Here is a 20689-nt window from a genome sequence, read left to right as displayed (position 1 = left end):
CAGCATCCATTTAACCAACAGCAAAATCAGAAAATAAGCACATAATTTACCATCCAAAGGAAGAACAATATGCCGAGTGATTGATTTAATATCACATTCTTACCTGGTGCCTTATCACCATATCGTCTTAAACCCAAGCAAAAGTTCCAGAAATGCCATTATATTTAAGTATCGCCGAAAATTTATATAAAATTTTAATTTGCACACTTTAATGGAAACACCCATATTTTTCCCATTCATAATTAGGTACTTATAAAATTTAAGCGTAAGATATTACTATGCAAAGTCAAAAAGCAGCAACAATTTTGTCCATTCATAATTTCCAGCACAGAGCACTAGCAGTATGAAGAGGCCTCATCATTCAGCGTCCGCCGTGTGTTTTGGGTGAGTAAACTCTTTCTTGGTCTCTTAAGATTACCTTGCAAATTTAATTCCATTACTCTTTGACATTGCATATGTTTTTTTTATCATTTTTTTTTTTTGTTATCTGGAGTTTGGTTTGTCCACTGCAATGAGAATCACCCATTAATCGATGTGGAATCTGTTTGCTTATGCTCTTCCACTTAACTACTCTTATTTTGTTGTCGTGGGAGATGTTTTTTTTTTTTCCTCTTTTTGTACCCAGTTGATCTTGTTGATAAATGAATGATTCCCATTGCGAAACAAACCCCAAAGAACTTGTTTTTTTTTTTTTTCCATAAATGTGCCTAAGCACTTTGTTGCTATATTTTTTTTGTGTACATTTCTTTTTGAATTATTAGTGTTTAGAAACTATGAAATAAGTATCTTATGAGCTATAATATTTAACCCTCCAAGGGATGTTAATTTTTCTAAGAAAGAAATATGAACTCGAAATTAGCTTCATTATTTGTTGAATAAAAGTATTGAGAATGAATCTGTAATTCGCCTGACATTTTCTTACAGGATGTAGGTGGGGAAAACCTTAATACTTCGGTTTAGGGATTTTAGTTTAAACCTTTATTTCGCCACACTAAAATCATGGTAGGGAGGGTGCAGAAGCGAAACACTCCGCAACATCAGGAGTGGTTAGGTCTTTGTGTTAGGATGCAAGTCGACATTTTATTTTGTTAAGTTAGATTGATAGTGGGGGGGACAGTTTCTATCAGTCATTAGTCCATCGTACCTCTTTCTAGGGAGTCTATATAAATTTAATTATGTTATGTACGTCAATTGGTTGTGAGATTTTAGTGGACAAGAAACCACCCCACCCGGCTGATCGCTAGTCGTATCAATGGCTCCCGTCCGTCCACAAGTTTCTCAAAATGTCATTTCACCATTAACCAAGGTTAATCGAAACGTACCATTACAAGTCCGATATAGCCCATCTTTAAACTTAACCTGTTTATGGACAAAAAAAGAATCTGTGCAAAATTTCAGCTCCATATCTCTGTTTTTAAATACTGTAGCGTGATTTCAACAGACAGACGGACGGACATGGCTACATCGTCTAAGATTTTTACGCTGATCAAGAATCTATAAACTGTATAGGGTAGTCGATGTGAAAGTCATAACAAAACACTACATGCAAAATTTCAGCCAAATCGGATAAAAATTGCAGCTTCCAGAGGGTCAAGAAGTCAAATCGGGAGATTTATATGGAAGCTGTATCAAGGTATAGATCGATTTGGACCGTACTTAGCACAGATATTGGAAGTCATAAAAGAACACCAAGTGTAAAGTTTCAGCCAAATCATTGATATGTGAAAAGTTTGCCCCAGTTCCTTAGTGTTCATGATCATTTAAATTTAACGCTTCCTATTCAAAGAATAGCATGGCAAAGACTGTATTAATATTTAGCAAGAGTGTGCTGTTGTCAAATATACTTTGACTAGCATGGTTGATCGCGATTTTTGATACGCCATGTATCTTCATTAACACCTTTGTCAAATTGATTAAGGTGCTCTACATACCCAACTATTATTGAGTACGGTGTAGAGCATGAGTTCCGAAACAGGGCTCAACAAGTCTCATATCCCTCCCAAGCGCAGTAAGAAAGCATACAGACTTATTTTCCACTTTTCCGACAGAAAGTAATCATCAATGCTTAAAACAAAACTCTCCAACATTGCCAAACTATTTTTAATGTGTTTAAAAGCTTGTATAAAAATATAAAAAAAAATAAAAGCATTTTAAGGCTACAATTGACATTTTTGCTGTTTTATCAAAAAATTCTGTACCATTTTCAGCAAAGTCTATGTTGTTTCAGCAAACATGTTTTCTGTTTTAAAAACAATTTTCTCTGAGTGTTGCTTAAGTTTCAACGACAGCATTTTTCATAAGAATTAAGTTCACAAGCTTCTTAATGCGGTGAAAAAAACATCCATATAACATATTGTTAGATGAACGTTATAAAAAAAATTTTGCATAGAGTACTCTATATTCGACCTTGCTTTGCTTTCAAGTTACCCTTAGCTCTTTGTTTATATGCTGGGGGTGATTTCTCAATGGAAATGTTTAACGTGATGACTGTGAATGCAACAACTTCGGCAACAACAATGTCATGACTGTGACTATTGCCACTACTTGAGGATAATAACCAAATTATGTGCTGCAGTAGCTTACATTTATGAATTGTTATGCTGACGCGTCAAAATGCAATGGCAAGTAGTCCCAAGGAAACTGAGGAGCTTGAGAAAAATAAAACTGCAGCAAAGAAAAAGGAAACAAGCACACTGGGAACTTATTAAACGTGTGACACTTGGTGAAGTGATAATCATGGCAAAACGGAAAAAGACACTATAAACGTGTTGAAAGCGGTAGAAGGATGTTATGTTATGGTGAAGGAGGTAACACAATGCTAGTGGAAGAGAAAAAAAGGCAAAGGCAAAATGTGATTGTTGACCTAGGGTAGGAGGAAAAGCCATATTTGCAGCCATCATTCTACACTTTGCTGGTAGGTTCATTAATGCTCATCATCATGCAAACCCTATGTGATGTGAAGCTGTGACATTTGATTGTCTGTGCTATTTCTTTTCGTCTCTGAATTCTTATTTAAGCTTATTTTTAATATAATTTTCTATTGTTTGCTTTTTTATTCTTTCTTTTTCTACCTCTCGCTCATTTCAGGGCCAAAACTACATCTTTCTCTGTAGCCTTCATTAGCTTCAGGCCAACTGTCAACGCTACCGTCATCATCATCAACATCGTCAGCATTGTCATCAGACAAATGTCAAAATGTTTCGTTTGTTGCTGCCAGCAACAAAATGCAAGCAACAACAAATTGCTATACTAATTATATCATTTTTTCTCTACGTGAATGGCATACGTAATGAGGGTAACAATATGTTGCAACAACAGCCACTACTGCATACGCCAATTGAAAATTCCAATTATCACAGGTAAGTGCACATATTTAACATGGAAAAAAAACTGATTGAAATTGTTAGGAAAACAACTTTTGCAGGAACAAGTTCAAAGTGGGAAATTAAAGTATCCAAACAGGCAATAAGGGCAAATGGCAATGATTTTTATACCCACCACCGAAGGGTGAGGGTATATTCAATTTGTCATTCCGTTTGCAACACATCGAAATATCCATTTCCGACCCTTTAAAGTATATATATTCTTGATCAGCGTAAAAATTTAAGACCATCTACCCATGTCCGTCAGTCTGTTGAAATCACGCTACAGTCTTTAAGAATAGAGGTATTGAGCTGAAATTTTGCACAGACTCTTTCTTTGTCCATAAGCAGGTTAAGTTTGAAGATGGGCTATATCGTACTATATCTTGATATAGCCCCCATATAGACCGATCCGCCGAGGGTCATAGGTCCATAAAAGCCACATTTATCATCCGAGTTCGCTGAAATTTGGAACAATGAGTTGTGTTAGGCCCATCGACATTCTTCTTCAATTTAGCCCAGATCGGTACAGATTTGGATATAGCTGTCATATAGACCGATCAACCGATTTAGGGCCTTAGGCCCATGAGATCCACATTTATTATCCAATTTTGCAAACATTTAAGACAGTGAGTTGTGTTAGGCATCTCGACATCTTTCTTCAATTTGACCTAGATCGGTATAGATTTGGATATAGCTGTCATATAAACCGATCTCTCGATTTAAGGCATATTAAAAGGCCATTTATTTTCCGAATTCACTGAAATTTGGGACAGTGAGACATTTTTGAGCAAATTGGCCCAAATAGGTCCGGATATGGATATAGCTGCCATTTAGACCGATCTCTCGATTGAAGGTTATGGGGCCATAAAAGGCGCATTTATTGTCCGATTTGGGACAGTGAGTTATGTTAAGCCCATCGCCATACTTCTGCAATATCGCACAGATCGGTTCAGATTTTAATATAGCTGACATATAAACCGATCTCTCGATTTAAGGTTTTGGGTCCATAAAAGATGCATTTATTGCACGATGTAACCGAAATTTAGGACAGTGAGTTGTGTTGGGCCCATCGACATTCTTCATCAATTTTGGCTCAGATCGGTCCAGATTTGCATATAGCTGCCATATAGACCGATCTCCCGATTTAAGGCATATTAAAATATATTTTTCTGCAACTTGGGCCAAATCGGTCCAGATATGTATATAGCTGTCATCTAAACCGATATCTCGATTCAAAGTCTTGGTCCCATAGAAAGCGCATTTATAATCTAATTGCACTAAAATTTGACACAGTGACTTAAGCTAGGCTTTTCGACATGCGTGTCGTATAAGGTTCAGATCGGTTACTTTTAGATATAGCTACAAAAAAGATCAATATTTTGTTATAAACAATTGAACAATGACTTGTGCTTATTAGTATATGGTCCAAACCGGAACCAGAAACTGGTTGCGCCCTATTACAATTTTTGTTGGCAAATTAAGTATGCGTTCCCTATTCGACATGAACATTAACGCATTAGGTGTAGCATTAAACTCGGCTGTGATGCATAAAAAAGCCATTCTTTGGATCCGGCTGAGTATTAAACAGTATGTGGACTTTTGAAACGCCGTCCAGCAGACTACAACACAATATAGCATTTTAGGTATTAAGCCCCAACTTTTGCCAATCGCTCTCTTGAAGGGGTATAGTGCAAGAGTTCATTTCTTGCCCTTTCCAAAATGATTGATTTGAAGTTGAATTTCATGTCTAACAAAACACAGGGTGTTTTGCGCTTTTAGTAAATGTACAATAACATTCTCTTTCTCTTCCATTGATACAAGAGGGATCTTCGCTTTGACCATTCAGAAAAATGTATGAATTCTTTATTTAAATCAATAGTAAGTCCACATAATTTTATGTTTGAATCACAAACCGCATCAAACTAAGACTTTTTCGGGATGCATTGGTTGCTCTTGCAATGCTTCTGGCTGATCTTCACTCCAAATTCGACAATTCTGCTTATTTACGTAGCCATTGAATTAGCTTCGTCGCTGAAAAACAAAAAGCGCGTGATGAACTTTCTTAATAGATCACGCATTTTGACAGTAAAATTAAAAAATTTGCAAGCGTAATTCGTTTTTAAGACGATTCATGGTTAAGTTTTAGACCCTACGTGCTGTTTAAACCAGTGTTTCCAAACAGATAATTGCTAAAAAATCACAGTTTATATCTCTAAGAGTGCTGAGAAATTTCCAAACGTTCACGTCATCGGCTTTCACTATCGCTTTTACACCCTTTTCTTCCAGAGACAATAATATATTGTTAATGGATATATTCCAAAATAGGGGAAACAGTATACCTCCTTCAGTTGTTCTTCTGCTGACCCTTCTTTTTAGATTTACAGATCCCAAGCCTGCCGTAATTAGGCGATCACCACGGATCTTTGCCTTAAGATTTGTTTCAATCAACCTCTTTAGAGTTTTCAACATAGAGAATAACAAACTACACAGAAAAAAATATAAGGAATCATTTTTTTATTCAATCCGAATTTTTTTTAATTGCAATCGTGATTGAAATTTAGGCAATTAATTGAATCAATAATTTGTGAATTTCAACTGAACTTTTTTAAATACGATTATGATTAAAATGTTTGCAATTTTTCATTAAAATATTAACTGATGCAAACATATTTTTAATAGAATCCGATCATTCACGGACGTGATTGAAAGTGTTACCTTTTTCAAATAACCAATAAGTTCATCCAATATTTATTTTCAATTAAATCGAAATTTTTTTTTTTACCCTATCAGCACTTTATGACCTCCGTTATTGAAAAAGTTTGGGCAATACATATTTTTTATATATCAGATAAATATTTTCTATATATTACATAAAACTCCCACACACAGTCTTTCGACTACCTTATTAAATTTCTAGACGAATTTCTAATCTTATTTGTTATCAAAACATACATATAAATGTCATAACGGGTTCTTCTGCATCGATCTAATTATACAATATTTTAGATAAATATCTTTCTGTTGGGATTGCTTCCCCAATATATAATTAATTCATAAATTTACTGCAATAAAAACATGTTAATTACTATTAGTTTGTCAGTAGTTAGACCTAAAACCGCCTTGCAACTTCTTTTTATAATTTGGGAAACAATATTTTTCCGGACCCCCGGGATGTTTTGTGTCTAAGTAGTGATCATGGACCCAAACATAAAAATAAAATTCGTGTTATTGGAGTTCAACAAATGTACATTGAAATCGAGGTTGTGCCCTATAAGCACGCTTTTCGCAAACATTCTAATGTAAAATTTGCATATTTCCAATTTTTTCAGTTAATTTTTTAATTGATCCAATTAAAAAATTTGCTGGAAATTTAGCAACTATCAATCATTTTTTGAAAAAATTTGTTGAAAATATAAAAAAATATAATAATTTTTTTATTGGATCAATTAAAACATTTATTAAAAATTCCAAAATGTTTCAATATCTTTCTTAATTTAATATGTAATTTTATTAAATGAAAGTGTTGATTCATGTTTAGTCACTATTTTCATTGAATCGGTTTCATTTAAAAAATTAATTAGATCAATTAATTTAGTGATTGAAACCGATTTTTATATTTTTGTGTAAAAGGGCAAAAATCTTCTGCCTTCGTGTGGTGGAATGATAATTACCTTTTATTACATCCCTTCATCCCACAGGTATATATGACATGCTGATACAATCAGAGTATAACTCTTTAAGGCAAGGAGCCAGTCTGTCGGGCACAGCTTGTAATTCAAGCGGTGATATCAACCGGGTCTGGAGATTTTAAGGAGTCGAAACTTTTTATCGTCCAGAGTATTTTCAACTCAGACACAATTTCCCCGGCAACTTCCGACGAATGAATATCACTGACAACCTCTACTGGCACCATGTTGTTTTTTGGGAGATTCCGGCGAAATATGTATCAACGATTATTTCTAGTGTTTGACGAATAGACATTGTCCATACATTCCATACAGGCATATTACAACTATGGCTTTAACTATTTCCATATTCAATTACGAAGCATTAAATATTTTGTTAGTACTATTAATTTTTAATTTATAAGAAATACTAAAACCTTTTTACCAATTTAATTTTCGTTGCAGTCCCTCTTCAACAAATTCCATTTTCCAGCCATCACCTTTAATAGAATTTACACTAGCCGATGTTACCCAGTCGCATGGTTTTAAGCCATTACTGGAAGACAAATACCTGACCAGTATACCACCAACACCCATTTCGCAGGACTATATGGCGGCAACCTCTAGTCCAAGCAGCTACATTGCTAAAACTGATAGCCTTAACGATAATCGACGCTATTCCACATCATTTACAAATGGCGAGCAGCAATTCTCATTTCCTAATGAGCAACAACATCAACAAGGATTTCTTTCACAACAGCAACTGCTGCAACAACAGCAGCAGCAAGACCAACACTTTGCACAACAACTAACAGAAATGCCAATTTATATCTACAAGGATCCATATACAAACGAGAATTATCATTATACACCAACCAAGGCGACCAGTCAACATAAGGATGTAGCCTCGCCTGCAACATACACCCATAACAATTACAATGGCTATGGTGGCTATCAACAGCAGCAACAACAACAACAACAACAATTTCAACCCACAGTGTCCACCACGCTACAGCATAATCAGGAATATTTGGTGCATTCAAGCATGTTGGTGGGCAATCACGCATATGAGCCCTCTCGCAAGGATGTCTATCAGAAACGGCCTGGTCAAGTATACGATGAATCGTACAGTTCTCATCCCAATGCAGTAGTGGAAAAGAAATCGGAGGTTGGAATGGGTAAGAAACCCAATAAAATATCCTACGATTCGCATGATTACCCGCCGCCAAGTTATCATCAGCAGCATACCTCGAATTTTCTGCCCACCCCAGTTCCAAGTGCAGCGCCATCACCAAGGCCCACTCCTCCGCCAGTAAGAGCAACACAAATGTCTCAAATTTACTATACAACACCAAGACCACCCCAACTAGCAGTATTTTATGATACACCAAGTGCACCGCAAGTTAGACCACCTCCCTCTTATGCAACACCACGACCTCCGCCAAGTCAAGACTATAATAAGCCTCGACCGCCTTCATTCGTTGTTCGAGAACAGCCATATTTGCAATCATCGCAAAATGTCTTGCCTAATTATGCAAACAATTTGGATAATTATTTACCCAACAAACAGCAAACAGAGTATTACCGGCCGCCAGAATATCCCTCGCAACAGTATGACAGCAACTCTCCACCTCCTGGTGCTCCTTTCCGACAACAATATCAGCAAACATCCTTTCCACCATTTGGTCAACAATCTTCCCCGCCTCCTTTTCAATCGCCAGCATCATCAAGACCATCTTACAATAACTACTATGACTATCAAATTGGCGAAATCCCACCCCAAACACAAGGAGCTTTCAATTACCCCTATACCAGACCACCGCCACAGTACAATGGTCCCTATAGACCTCCGTACGCGCCATCGCCCACAACACCGCAGCCTAGTGGACTGGCTACTTTAGTTCAATACGCCCCACAATTCACTTCATTGCTTTTAGGTGGTGGTGGATCTTCGAACACTAATAGTCCATTAGGTAGCTTGTTAGGGGCACTTGCTGGTGCTAACACGCCACAGTCATCCTCATCGTCGTCTACGTCTTCATATAATCGAAGACCCATCAACTCACAGCTCATTAGGGCATTGGAGAATATCGCACGCAATGACGATTTGCAATGTGTGCCAAAAGTTTTATGCCAAATGATTGCTGGTCAAACACAACGCGGTCAGCTGCCTAGTTTTATAACATCGCCCACCATAACCAAGTGAGTATAAACAGAACAGGCAAAGAAAACGAAGAGAAGAGATAGTTTATTTTTCTTTATTCGAAGGACCGATAGGTTGTCATCAACTTTGACCATTCTGCCCTCTCTTTGTTTGTGTTGGTGTTTCCATTCAGATCCAATCGGAAACAACCAGTAGAGGGAGCTAAAGTAAATGTTATTGCTGCTCACTTGGAGTGGCTTAACGCCTATAACATTGATCTTCGTGTGGTAGTTGTCTTTGTGACTACCTATTAAATATTCATCATTTAGTCTTTTTTAATCGATTCAAATTGCCATATTAATCGATTTTCTGGTCTGAGGAACTAATTTGCAAGTCTATATATTTGGTTAGCAAATTTGCGCTGATGACCACCTGTACCGCTAAACTGAGTTCGATGCCTGGCAAGGACATTAGAATAAATTTTGTGATGGTCATCCCCACACTATTGGTAGCGACACTTCTTATTTATAACATGTAATACTTTGGAACAAAAACGTTTGAGTTTTTTTCGTTTCAAGAATCGTGTCTTTTGAACCGAAAAAGATAATTGAATGATTTAAACGGCAAAGGGCAGTTAAGCGTTCACCCTAAATGAATGCTTAAAAAGGGTGCTACGCCTTTTAGGTGCTTAGGTATGGCTTAACTTAGTTTTTTTTCGGAAATTTTAAGTTGTGAAGCGTATAACTTTTAATAAGAAAGGGCAATCCTTATCAATTTTTTTTTAATTATTCGAAGAATTTTGTAACCTTTCGAATGGTATAATAAGATTTGCAATTGGTAAAGAAGTAGTGCCTTCAATGAAATCTTAAAAAAAATTGTTACTCCAATATCTCATAAAAAGTTATGGATATTTAGACACCTATGCATATTTTTTGTAGGTTTTGAAGAGCATTATCTTTTGCAAAAAGAATCCTAACAATCGGCTTTAAATGCTTATTTGGCAGCACTTCAAAATTTGAAATGCTAGAGGTGACCTACATTCACGCCCCATATCATCCCCGTGGATCAACTAGGGTCTCAAAATTTTTAACATTTATTGGAAATCATCTCCACACTCACAATGTCAAGTTTCGTGTAGATTTTTTTTTATCTGTACGAAAGTTGTAGAATTATTCCAAGGATTTTTCGGCTGTGGGACATGTCCTCCAGACACTTCTTGAACAATGCCTTTTTACATTTTTTGCCTTTTAAAAAAATTGGGGCAACCACGGGTAGCCAAACTTTTTTGAATTATGTTAGAGGCATTTTCTATCAAAGTTGAAAAATAGTGAAAAAGGTACTTTTTAAATAGTGATTTTTTTATTATTTCTACACCTTTAAGTATACCCTTTCATAGACAAAATGAAAAAAGACAATTCTCACTCCAGAATTGTCTTTTTTTATTTTGGTCCCCTAGATTATGACCAGAATAAAGATATCAGATTCACAGTCCACAACCCCATGTAGTATTTTGTGGTTGTGGTGGCCCCCGGGTTACTTGGACCTAATTTTCAATACCATATTCGTATTCTACTCTTCAATACCTTTCATTTGATACCCATATTGTCCCGATCGGTCAACTTTGATTTTGGAGTTTTTTTTTTTTGCGGTAACGGGGGAGGGTTCGGGACCATTTTCGTAATCTACTCCCGAATAGCTTTCAGTTGAGTCCCATTTTGTAATGATCGTCCAAAATGCCTACTTGAAGGGGTTTTAAGGCCGGGACAGCCTCCAAGGTACCTGGACCCAACTTTTGATATCAAATTCGTTTTCTACTCCCGAATACCTTTCATTTGAGACCCATATTGCCCCGATCGGACAAATTTTTTTTTTTTTTTTGGGTGTTACTTTTGGGAGTTATGGGTAGGATCCGCCTCTTTAGATATCAACAAATTATACAGTCTATTGTCTGCCGAATTCCTTTTATTTAAGTCCCACTTTGTTCCGATCGGTCCACTTTTCTTTTTGGTCGGTGCATTTCAGTCGCTTTTGAATTCATATATTATTCCTGAATACCTTTCATTTATGTCACATATTGTCCCGATCGGTCCATTTTCATTTATGGATAAAGCTTTTAGAGTAGGGGGAGGGTCCGCCCCCCTTGCGATATCAAACAATTATATAGCCTACTGCTCCTTTCGGACCACTCCCCACAATCTGTGAAAGAAATTGGTTTAGCCGTTTCTATATATCTATACGGAACAAACAAATTTACAAGCCCGCAAACAAACAAATAAAAAAACATACAAACAAACTCAAATTCATTTTTATATATGTGTATAGAAGACTGGCTGAATCCTGCCCGCTTCGCTGCGCCTTCTTTTACACTATATGAAATATAACTTTATTTTCAATTACAATTCTTTACGTTCACTAAGTTACCTTTATATTTTGCGGCCATGTTTTAATAATAACTTTCTCTATTTCGTTGTTCGGTTCGGGTTCCTGTTCAAATAATTTATATCCCCCAATAGATGGCGCTGAATTTGTTGTTGGTGATGCTCGTTGTTGATTCCCACCACATTGTCATAATTTTGTCTATTTGTGAATTCAATCGAATTTCCACTTTTGTCGGCCTATCGAATGTCACCGTTGCGCATGTGTAAGCATCTTCGGCTTACCCATATCATAAATATCAGAAAACGGCTTAAACTACTTACAATTTTTTTCTTTTTATACCCTCCACCATAGGATGGGGGTAAACTAATTTGTCATTCGGTTTGTAACACATCGAAGTATTCATCTGAGACCCAACAAAATATATATACATGTATATTAAGGATCGTGTAGACATTCTAAGTCGATTTAGCCATGTCCGTCCGTCCAAAGCACACCTACTTTCGAAGGGATAAAGGGATAAATTTTGCACAAATACCTCCTATTAGTGTGGGTCAGGTGGGATTGTAAATGGGTCATATCGGTCCATGTTCTGATATAGCTGCCATACGAACCAATCTTGGACCTTGACTTCTTAAGCCTCTAAACGGCGCAAATCTGATACTATTCCCACAAGTGGATTTCAGATTCGTTTTCTACTCTCAAATACCTTTAATTTGAGACCTTTAAATTTAAGTAGTTGTCTATCTACCTGTTAAATAGTCATAATTTAGCCTATTTTTGTAATCAAATCAAATTTCCATGTTAAACTATTTTCTGTGGTAAAGAACTAATTTGCCTGTCTACATATTTGGTACAGTGGCGATAGATCTTACTATTAAACCATTTGAACAAAAAAGTGTTGCCCAGCAGTACGTCGTTTGGTCTTGTCTACGGATGAGCTACAATAAAATGGTCGCAATCTTAACGTTAAGGTTTGCAACTCCTCTTATCACGCTGATCGTCATAATTTTGGGGGTCCGGCGCCCTACATTTATTTGTGTCACCACACATTAACTAAATCACAGTGTCCTGTTAGGTCATTATGATTGATCGACTGTTTTGTGGGTGAGGTGGTCCGCTAGATATATGAGCAGAATAATAATACCAGATTCGCAGTCCACAACCATATACCTGTAATTTAACCCCATATTGTCAAGATTAGTGTATGTGATATTCGTAGTCTATTCCCAAATACCTTTTATTTGAGTTCCCTGTTGATTTGTACGTTCAATATGTCTGTTTGGGCGACCCCTTGGATACTTGATCCCAATTCTTAATACCATATTCGTATTCTACTATCCAGTACCATTAATGTGATACTCATCGGTCCGCTTTTGATCTTAAGTGGTGTTTTTTGGGGGTAACGGGAGAGGGTCCGTCCCCATCCAATATCAACAAATTTTTATTCCTATCCCTCCTTTCTGAACATATTCGTAATCTACTCTCGAATACCTTCCATTTGAGTGTGATAATGTCATGCTCGTCCAAAAAGCCTATTTTAGGGGGTTTTGAGGTCGGGGCGGCCTCCCAATTACTTGGACCTAATTTTTATACCCACCACCGAAGGATGGGGGTATAATCATTTTGTTATTCCGTTTGCAACACATCGAAATATCCATTTCCGGTCCTATAAAGTCTATATATTCTTGATCGGCGTAAAAATCTAAGACGATGTAGCCATGTCCGTCCGTCTGTCTGTTGAAATCACGCCACAGTCTTTAAAAATAGAGATATTGAGTTTAATCGATCTCTCGATTTAAGGGTTTGGGGCCATAAAAGGCGCATTTATAATCCGATTTCGCCGAAATTTGGGTCAGTGAGTTGTTTTAGGCTCTACGACATTTTTCTGCAACTTGGCCCATAACGGTCCAGATTTGGACTTAGCTACCATATAGACCGATCTGTCAATTTAAAGTCTTGGTCCCATAAAAGGCGCATTTATAATCCGATTTCACTGAAATTTGACACAGTGACTTATGATAGGCTTTTCGACATCCGTGTCGTATATGGTTCAGATAGTTTTATTTTTAGATATAGCTACTAAAAAGATCAATATTTTGTTAAACATTATTAAACAATGACTTGTGCTTATTAGTGTTAGGTCCAAATTGGAACATATTTCGATATAGCAAACAAACAAACACAATCATTTTTAAATTTCAGCACTTGATATTCCTTCAATAGTAGTGGCGACAATTGTGAACAATTATCCATTTAAGACTTCAGTACAAAATTGTACACATTTGTTTTTATACCCACCACCATAGGATAAGGGTATACTAGTCTAGTCATTCCGTTTGTAACACCTCGAAATTTTGATCTGCAACCCCATAAAGTATATATATTCTGGATCCTCTCGACATTCTGATTCGATCTAACCATGCCCGTCCGTTCGTCTGTTGAAATCACGATAGCGGTTGAACGCGTACAGGTACCCGCTTGACATTTTGCATAGATACTTAATATTGATGTAGATCGTTGTATAATCGTTGGCTAAACATTATTTTAACGACTTCTCCTATGACCTTTCACATATGTGCATATGGTCTGAAACGGTCCATAACCTGATGTAGCTCCCATATGAAATGATATCCCGATTTTAATTCTCGAGCCACTATAGGGCTCAATTCTTATCCAATTTTGGCTGACATTTTGCACAATGACTTCTATTACGGTCTCTAACAGCCAAACCAAGCATGGTCCGAATCGGTTGATAACCTGAAATAGCTCCAATATCTTGGCAAATTTTATCCATTATCCTGCCGTATAAAGAGATATCGGGCAAAAAATGGCAAATGAGATCCATGGTAGAGAATAATAATGATTCGGCCTGGTCGAACTTTTCACGCTTGTACTTGTTGTCACACTCGATTCGTTCACCAAGTCATTGAAAACAGCTATTTTCCCTTTATAAAATTTGTTGTTTTCAATGATTTGGCGAACGAATCGAGTGACAAAACGAAAAAAATGTGTTGTTATCGGCACACCACTTGGCTCGACTATGAAAAGGAGGCTTCTTATCTTTGAGCTAAATTTTCAATCAAACCCGCTCCATTGTGCTTTCGCTTTCAAAACGTAGAAAAATGTCACCTTTCTAACGGATCTTATTCTCCAATAGCTCTTATTCTGTGTATGTTCGTTGAGCCTTCCCCTCTAACAGTTAACCACAAGCTTGGATATTCGCATTCTAGTAAATAGATTTTTATCTATGGCGAAGACAGCCATTTAAACTACCCGAAACACTTATTGTTAAGGCCCGTCTTAGGGTGGGAAATTTAAAAATAATACAGCAAACAACCGCAACGAAATTCCTATACTTTAGTTTTCTTCATTTTACGGACCAGTAGGTTGCCATAACAAAGATAAATGCTGCAAGATTAATTTTTACCACTCTGCCCTCTCTCTGCATTCAGTTGATCCAATTGCAAACAGCTAATAGATAGCGCTTATATAAATGTTAGTGCTGCCATCGATCAGGGAAAGGTTTAGACTTTAATGATAAGGTTTAGACCAAAATGATTATAAAATAACTTAAAAGTTCTTTGTTCCATGTCGCCGCGGATCCTTGCGCAATCACATATAAACGACTGAGAATTTGTCATTTATCCCATCTGTTAGAGCTTTTTTGAACATATTGTTATGAATCTATAGATTTCCTTTGTCTGTGCTGTTACTCGCTTGGAGCGCCTTAGCGCCTATAACATTGATCATCATGTGTTAGTTGTCTATAACTGACAATATGCCTACCTGTTGAATAGTCATTATTTAGTATTTTGGTTTAAATCAAATTAAATTGCCATATTAAACGATTCTCAGTGGTAAAGAACTAATTTGCCGGTCTTTATATTAGGTGCGGTGGCGACAGTTCTTAGTAATTAAGTCATGTAAAACTTTTGGACATGAAAGTGTTGCCCAGCAGCACATTGGACTTGTCTAGGAAAAGAAGGTTCATTGTCGATGAGCTAAAAATGGCGGCCACCATGGCGTTAAGGTTTGCAACTGCTCCTATCACACTGAACGTCATAACTTTGGGGATATGGCGGCAGTGTCCTGCTACGTCACTATAATTTAACAACTGTTTTGAGGTGAGGTGGTCCGCTAAATATATGAGCAGAATAAAGATGTCATATTCGCAGCCCACAACCTAATACTTTTCATTTAACCCCATACTGTCATAATTGGTGAATACAGCCGTTTGGTAGGGGGCGTCCCACTCCATCTGACACTTGTGCACAAATTTGAATGACGCACTCCACTTAAAAATATGTACCACTTGATCCCCCATTGTTTTAATAGGTCAAATAAACTTTTGGAGGCGACATAGATTCTTGGACATAAAGTTTAATGTCATATTCGTAATCTGCACTAAATACATTTAATTTGAGACTCATCTAGTTACCATCGATTTATGATCCCATTTGAGGGTGGGGCGACCCCCAATTACTTTGACCTCATTTTTTATGTCATATTCGTAGTCTAGTCTCGAATACCTTTCATTTGAGTCCCATATTGATATTTACGTTTGGATTAAAGATCTTTTAGTGAAATACCATGCTACGAAAATAGTATATCGCTTGACAAACAGTTTAACAATATAAGTGCCTTTATCTGAATCCCATATGATCTATATTATTCGACGAATTTTAGTTTGGATGTAAGGTGTATACAATTCTTAAAATACTTTATTTCGGCCGATATTCTCATGATGTCTGATTTAGTGGTATTTTCGGGGGAGAGATGGTCCCCCAGATACTTGGCCCTGAAAAAATATCAACATCGTGCTCTTCTCTCAAATACCATTAATTTAAACCCCATATTGCCATTGGCTTAAGACGAGTTTACAGGAAGAGGCGTCGCCCAAATACGTGGTCCCAAAATAGGTTATCAAATTCGTTTTCTAATCTCAAATACCTTTTATTTGAGCCACATATTGGCATGGTCGAAAAATGTTTACCCTTTGGAGGATGTTTGGAGAAGGGGTGATGCCTTAAATACATGGTCCTACATTTGAATAGCAAATTTGTATTCTATTCCCAAATACCTTTATTTGAGCCCCATATTGCGATGGTTAGTAAAAAACTGCTGTTTGTGGGGTATTTTGGGAAAGGGGTAGACCCCCAGAAAATTGGTCCGATAGTGGGTGTCAATTCTTGCTGGACCCCCCAATACCTTTCATTTAAGCTCCACATTGTCATGGTCGGTAAATATGCCCGATTGCGAGTAGGGTGGTCCCCCAAATTCTAAGCCCTGGGCAACGTGCTCTATTCTCATATATTTAAATATCATTTATTTAAACCCCATATTGCCATTTGCCTCAAAATTAGATATCAAATTTTTTATCTAATCTCATTTAAACTCCTTATTGCAAAAGTCAACATATATGACCGGTTTGGGGTATTGGCCCTAAAAACAATGAATATTTAGTTCCACTCTCTTTAAGACCCAAATTGTTTTGGTGAGCAAATACGTCCTATTGGGGGGTGTTTTGAGGAATTGGCGGCCACTCAGTGAGTTGGCCTTGAAAAAATATATAGGATTCGTGTTCTACTCTAAAAACCCTCATATTTGAGCCTCATATTGCAATAGTCAGCAAATACTACCTAGTTGGGTGGTGTTGTGGGAGTGGGGTGGCCCCATAGACAATTTTCCCGAATATTGATATCAGATTCGTGCTTTACTTCCAAAGACCTTTCATTTGAGGCCCATATTGCTATGGTGTGATGTTTTTGGGGAGAGACGGTCCCCAAACACTTGGTCCCATATTTTGATATTAGATTCGAATTCTACACTCAAATACCTTTTATTTAAGCCCCATATTACCATGGTCAGTAAATAAGTCCTGTTTGGGGAAGGGGTGGACCCCCAGAAACGTGGTCCCACATTTGGATATTAGATTCGTATTCTACTCGCAAATACCTTTCATTTGAGCCCCATATTGTTATGGTAAATATGTCCGATTTAGGGGGGTTTTGGGGCTTGGTGTGGTCCCCCTAGCACTTGGTCCGACAATTGGATATCAGATACGTTTTCTTATCCTAAATACCTTTCATTTCAGTCCCATATTGTCGTGATTGGTGTAAATATATGTTTGGTAGATTTTAGGGTGGGGCACCCCCCCTATGTATCCCATCCGAAATTTGGATACCGAATTTTTATTTTTAGGGTACTATATGAGAGCACATAAAATTTCGCTTAAATCGCACCACCCATCTCGGAGATCTGGCGTTTCTGAATATTAGGGTAAGGGGGAGGGTCCGCCCCCCCCTTCAGATATCAAAAAATTTAGTACCCTATTTTCACCACGGGGTAAATATGTACCATCTGAGGTGAATGAACACATTTCGAAACGAACACTGATTTTGGTAATAAAATTCAATGATTTGCAAGCGTTGCTCGTTAGTAAGTCTATTCATGATGAAATGTCAAAGCATACTGAGCATCTTTCTCTTTGACACCATGTCCGAAATCCCACGTGATCTGTCAAATACTAATGCATGAAAATTCTAACCTCAAAAAAATCACCCTTTATAATATTTTATATACACTAAATAATAGTTTTATTTCCATCGAAAATTTTATGTGATCAAAATTTTATTTCTAAAAAAATTTAATTTCTATAAAAACTGTTGTACAAATTATATTTTGAGATTCCATTGCAGGATATTGTTCGGCTTTAGATTATTGTTTAATGCTTTCTATTCAAAGAACAAAGTATAGAAAAAATATTTAAAAAAATATTAAAACTCAGCAAATGTGTGTGTTTTTTGTTTTTTGTAGAAGCATTTCACTGGTTGCTCGTATCGCGATTTCAAGTAGAGCGCAAAATGGCAATATGAGGTATAATAAATGATATTTGAGAGTAGAGCCCTATGCTGATATATTTTTCAGGGTTAAGTGTTTTGGGAACCACACCATCCCCCAAAACACCCCTAAATTTGACATATATATATACCGACCATTGCAATATAGGGCTCAAATGAATGGTATTTGGGACTAGAGCACGAATTATTTAAAATTTTAAATATTGAAAATATTTTATATTTGCAGGAGATTTTGGAAAAAAATTTTGAAATTTTTTTTCCTAACTTAATTTGGTTATATAGCTTATTTTAACAAATTCATAAAAAAAACTTTAATTATTATTCCATTTTTAGTTTTCTGGCTGGTTTCCCAGCCTCTTCACCGGCTTTGATATATGGACGTGCCGCTTTATTGGGTATTAGTGGAGGTGAAAGAAGTTGTCACAGCACCTATGTAAAGTGCCCTAAAAATGAGGTATCCAAAAATTAATCAAACTAAATCAAATAATTTTTGTTCACAACCCTCTTGTTTGCTTTCTTACAACACTTTTCCCCCAGATTGAAATCATTAATTATCTCAACAATCATCGTGGAGGCTTTTTCAAATTTTTTAGTGAACCCGACGACCAATCGTTGACCCAACAAAATGTAAATCAAGATTCATTTCAGTCAGGAGCCAGTTCCTTCCTAAGTATTTTGTCTGCTCTCACGGGTACTGCACAAGAACTGGTCACAACTCCACGACCCAGACCAAAGCCGCAACCACAGCCAGCTTCCTCGGACATTACCGAAACCATAGGCAACTTCTTTACCAATCTGCTATCCGACTATATGGGTGAAGGAGCCACCGTGGAATATCAAAGAAGGAGACTCAAAAGAAGCACCAAGGAAAAGATAATACGTTTTGAGTCCAAAAGCAAAGAAGATGATGAACATTATAATTTTAGCCAACAGGCACAAGATTACAATGATGACGAAGATACTGAGGATACACAAAAAACCGTAGATTTCGTTTATGAACCTGATTACCAGAATGATGATGATACTGTCGGCACCATATCCACCGAAGCGAGAGTGTTGCATCCAAGCTCACCCAAGAGAAATCATTTAAAATTCTTTCCCGAAGATGGAAACGTGCATGAAAACAATGAGAAGTCCAAGGATGACATCACAACCTTGATTGAAGAATTCAATGAATTAAATAAAGGAAGAAAATTAAAGTTTCCCTCCACAGAAGCGGAAAGGCAATACATTGATGTAGCCCAAGAGTATGTAAGAGACTCCAAACACTTGAAGGAAAATGATGACACTCAAAAATATAACTATGGCCATCACTTTACAAATTATGAGCAGGAAAGTTATGACCAAAATGAACAAGATTCAAAGAAAATAAAATTCTACAATGAGCCCGAAGAGGAAAAACTCCCTTTTAGATCGGAATATAGCAAAGAAATTCATGATCTTAAAGTCGCTGAATCAAATCATGATAGTAAGAAAATAAAATTTCCCGAACGTGAAGGGAAAATTCTAAATAGACCCTATTATGCAGCTTCTTACACCTACAATCAGCAACAGCAAATACCTTATGAGGAAAATGAGGACAAATTTGTGGTGCCAAATCATCAGAGGCCACAGTTAAGAGAACAGGAATACAGTAATAGTAATGAGATAGGACCATTGGATTATAATCGTTATAAGCCACCTGAAAGACCTGAAAACTATTATGAGCACAATCGTCCCAGTGTCTATAATACCCAAATAAGTTCCTCGAATTCCGTAAACAATTATTTATCAAATACCGCGATTAATCACAATCACTACACTTCCCCTTGGCCACAGACCGATAGTAGTGACAGCAGTTCCAATAAAGGAAGTGTAAATTATTTTTTGCCTACCCCAGCTCCCGATAATAATGACCTAGATAAAGAATACAATAATGCCATATATCCTAACAATAATTTCCAAGCTGGCAATGGAAATTATAAACCCTACAACAGCTATGAAACAAATTCCAATCGTTATACCAGTTCATCCAGCAGCATTACATACCAAAGCCAAACTTATAATGGAAATAGAAGGCCCTATGATGGCAGTAGCGCTAATTATGCCTCCAACAAATACCCTTCAAGCTCCTATCCCGCAAATAATGATCGTTATCATTCCTCTCATTACATCAATAGATATACAACAACCACCACCACAACACCAAAGCCTAGAAACGACAACATCTATGTAACAAATTCTCGAGGAGAAACGGAATATTATATCCGCCCAGATGGTAGAAAAATTTATTTGTAA

At 36.9% G+C, this 20689-nt stretch overlaps 1 protein-coding gene across 1 annotated transcript in view; it reads left to right on the top strand.

The window, feature by feature from the left end:
- LOC106090467 (uncharacterized) overlaps positions 1-20689 on the top strand; it is a 40298-nt gene extending 19609 nt beyond the window's left edge. The window contains exons 2-5 of the mRNA XM_059361016.1: positions 3088-3359; positions 7496-9232; positions 18746-18866; positions 18950-20689. Of these exons, the coding sequence (XP_059216999.1) occupies positions 3196-3359; positions 7496-9232; positions 18746-18866; positions 18950-20689 (3762 nt within the window). The 5' untranslated portion in view covers positions 3088-3195. The remainder of the gene's footprint in view (positions 1-3087; positions 3360-7495; positions 9233-18745; positions 18867-18949) is intronic.

This window comes from Stomoxys calcitrans, chromosome 1 (assembly GCF_963082655.1).
Source record: "Stomoxys calcitrans chromosome 1, idStoCalc2.1, whole genome shotgun sequence".
Classification (NCBI taxonomy): Eukaryota; Metazoa; Arthropoda; class Insecta; order Diptera; family Muscidae; genus Stomoxys; species Stomoxys calcitrans.
Note: the sequence above shows the minus strand (reverse complement) of the source record. Positions and strands in the feature narration are given on the sequence as shown.